The sequence below is a fragment of the Ctenocephalides felis genome, unplaced genomic scaffold (assembly GCF_003426905.1).
Source record: "Ctenocephalides felis isolate EL2017-DRISC unplaced genomic scaffold, ASM342690v1 CF-g0.4_SCAFFOLD_00845, whole genome shotgun sequence".
In the NCBI taxonomy this organism is placed as follows: Eukaryota; Metazoa; Arthropoda; class Insecta; order Siphonaptera; family Pulicidae; genus Ctenocephalides; species Ctenocephalides felis.
The window spans coordinates 8,965,986-8,969,288 of NW_020536999.1; the positions used below are offsets into that span (position 1 = coordinate 8,965,986).

Below are 3,303 nucleotides of genomic sequence, written 5' to 3' on the forward strand. Positions count from 1 at the left end.
GTTATTCCATACTGTCGAAACCCATTTGCTTGAACTATATAAATGAACTTCAAAAATAAAAATCTTGGTACAGAATCCCAAAAAATTGACACAAAATCATTAAAATCTCTACAAAATAACTGATAGTTTGATGTGCATATGTCTAATGAACATTTTTGAAATTATCGACAAAAAATTGTATCCGCACGCACACACACACACTTACATCTATTTTTTTATGGTACGCCAAAATGTTCAGAAACCTTTGAAACGTAAAAATATATAAAAAAAAAATTCTATTTTTTATTAATAATAATAAAAATCATACACAACTAACAAAGTTGGATCATGATCACTAAATCCAATTTACCATTTATTGAAAACCACAAAAACTACATTTTTATAAAAAAAAATTTTATTTATCTTCTTCCTCTGGCTCTTGCCAAACGATTCGATTTTCGTAAAACTCGATAACCATACGTGGGTAAATCTTATTGACATCTTTGGCAGGCACCAGATCTGCATCTATGGAATTTGCCCATTTTATCAGAAATTTCAATTCGCCATGGGAATTTGTAATTCCTAGGATTTTCTCGGGTTGAAGACCTCTGGCTAATCCTACTGGCCCTTCGGGGTAATCCACACTGGGGAAAAGGATTGAGGAAATTTAGGATAAGGTAATGGACAAAATGTACTGTCAGTAGGTAAAATTTTAACTAATTAAAATTTAGTTAATTTTTATACGAATGTGCGAGTAAAGAAGGTTTACAGGCACTATCATTTTACTCTCTTATCTTTTATGGACATTATCTAATATCGTCTGTCAACATTATAGATTATTAAATCTAAACAACTTCGCGCGAGCTAATTTTCTGGTTGTTTATATTTGTGTATTTCTTATTAGTGCAGTAAACGGAGAAGAAAAAAGAGTATAACCTCTGAAATTTTTTACTGTGCTCCGAATCGAATGAAATTTTGGAATTAGGTTCATCTTACCCTCAAGTTCAAAAGTGAAAACAATTCGGGTTGCGCCATAACATGACACCCCTTCTCAATTGTGTAATCACATTTTTTCAAAATAACGATAGAAGAACTGAACGGAAATCGATAGAAGAACTAATTATCAGAAAAAATGGTGGCTCTTTTATAGTTTTTAAAAAAACTAATACTTTTCAAGTTACTGGCCACTAAAGATTCATATATTTTTTGCGTTTTTCTTCGTTTTTTTGCAAATATCTCCTAAAATATGCATTTTAACGAAAATCATGTAATGAACTGAGAATAATGTCAATAAAAATCTTAATAAATCGGTATTACATAAAGTGTTCTAGGAAAAATATTAAGCAAGATTTGAAAGAGCAAAGTCGGTTTTAATTTCGAGGTTTTATATTTTATGCATTTCGGTGAAATTGGGTTTTATGGTGCTCAACATGAGCTTTAAAATGAGTGCTGTTACAAGTTTTTTGCGTGTAAAATGAGTGAGCTATCATGCAAATAAGAAGCATATACGATGTTTTTTTTCTAAATCATCACTATAAAACCCAATTTCACCGAAATGCATAAAATGTAAAACCTCGAAATAAAAAACGACTTTGCTCTTTCAAATCTTGCTTAATATTTTCCCTAGAACACTTTATGTAATGCTTTATGTTACATAAGGCATATATATTTAAACAAAATTTATACTTATTAAAATATCTATAAAATATCTGAAAATTTGATGTGCATATGCTAATGATCACTTTTGTCCGTCAAATATTGCTTTTTCAAATTCTTTTATTGAAACCGCTAAACCTGCCTCCCACAAATTTAAGCACTTATTTATTCCGTCAATATATGTAAATTTTTTTGAATGATATTGAACGTTTCTTTTCTCAAAAACTGAATTATAATTTTTGGCATTTTGGCCCGTATCTTCAAAACAGTTGGACCTGCCTTGGCCAATAACTAATCAGCACGTCTCCTTATCAATAGGAATTGAATCATTTAAACCGGTTGATCCGTGTTCTCGAAATCGACTTGAATAATTAATAAAATATTAGATTTGTATTGATGGGAGCACAGGCAGTTTCAAAAAATGGTAATTGAGTTTCGATATTTCTTCTCTGAAACAGCTACGCAGCTTGATTGCTTTGCAAAAAGTTCATAATTTTCAAAAAATTTCAAAATACGAAAAATGTGATTTAAAAGTCATTTTTTTCATTTTTTAAAAAATTTCAAAGCTGTTTATAAAATGTAATTTTCAGTACGTGAAGTTTCAGTAATTTGTCTTAAGGCACGCAATGCCATGCGTCACTAGTCTACAAGTTCGTCATTTTAAGAGGGCTCGAGAACTGAAGAACATATTTTTCTTAAACTTTCAGCTTGTTTACGGATCTTTATATTAGCCAAATTGCCAAATTTGATAACTTATTATCCAATTTGATCATTTACGTTTGGAGAGGGAGGCAAGGCAAAATAATAAACTTTAATAATCGGTTATTTCAACCTAAATTTTGCATTGCAATCGAATTATGTTTTGTTAATTATATTTCTTGAAATTAAAGTTGAAAAAAAGTTAATTATATTGTATAGAATTTTTTTCTCACTATTCAAATTATGCCGCCCCAAAAATTGCCGCCCTGGGGCAGTAGCCCCGTTTGCCCCTACTGTAAATCCAGCACTGGGTAAGATGAACCTAATTCCAAAATTTCATTCAATTTGGAGCACAGTAAAAAAATTCAGAGGTTATACCCTTTTTTCCTCTCCGTTTACTGAACTAAATGTAATAACCTAAGAACTAACCTAAAAAATATGTTCACCTGTCATTTACGTCTTCACTACTAGTTGATACATCCAATTGCTCCTCATAATCCTGAATCAATTGTTCATTATAAATCAAGGATCTCGTCAACCAGCAAGTTGTACCATCTTTCCATTCCACCAAAAATTCACCATCATCAAATTCGTGATTTCTCTTATCCAAAATCCTTAAAGGAACATTTTCGCAAACAGATTTATCAACAGAGGATTTCTTGGATTTTAGGATATTTGGTGGATTCATTGTATTTCTGGGAGAACTTCTACGATTTGTGCTCATTTCGGTACAAAATTTTTCGGCACGAATATATTTTGTTCAGATGTTTATTTATTTTTTGACGTTTGCTCTAATGTGTGTGAAGTTGGCCGCGGTACTTTGTTTGACAAAATTATTTAAATATCTTTGTGATTTTAGATTATTTTAGTAAACTAGTTCGTATTGGTATTTTGCCTTGAGGCAAGTTACATGAACTTTCCGATTTGTGTAATAATCGACTCAATTCATGATAGATAAATTAATTCATG

At 30.9% G+C, this 3,303-nt stretch overlaps 1 protein-coding gene across 1 annotated transcript; it reads right to left on the reverse strand.

Moving 5' to 3' along the window:
- Positions 1–394: 394 nt before the first annotated feature.
- LOC113372601 (chromobox protein homolog 3-like) lies at positions 395–3,058 on the reverse strand. The gene is made up of 2 exons (XM_026612963.1): positions 2,781–3,058; positions 395–623 (listed from the first exon to the last, which is right to left on the reverse strand). The coding sequence occupies exons 1-2, from the start codon at positions 3,056–3,058 to the stop codon at positions 395–397; spliced, it is 507 nt and encodes a 168-aa protein (XP_026468748.1).
- Positions 3,059–3,303: the final 245 nt, after the last annotated feature.

What these genes read in the sequence shown, in the direction of transcription:
- LOC113372601 (XM_026612963.1), bottom strand. Translation starts at nt 3,058, where the DNA reads ATGAGCACAAATCGTAGAAGTTCTCCCAGAAATACAATGAATCCACCA. An exon ending in AGTGAAGACGTAAATGACAG is followed by an intron (nt 624 to 2,780) that starts GTGAACATATTT and finishes CCTTTTCCCCAG; the next exon opens with TGTGGATTACCCCGAAGGGC.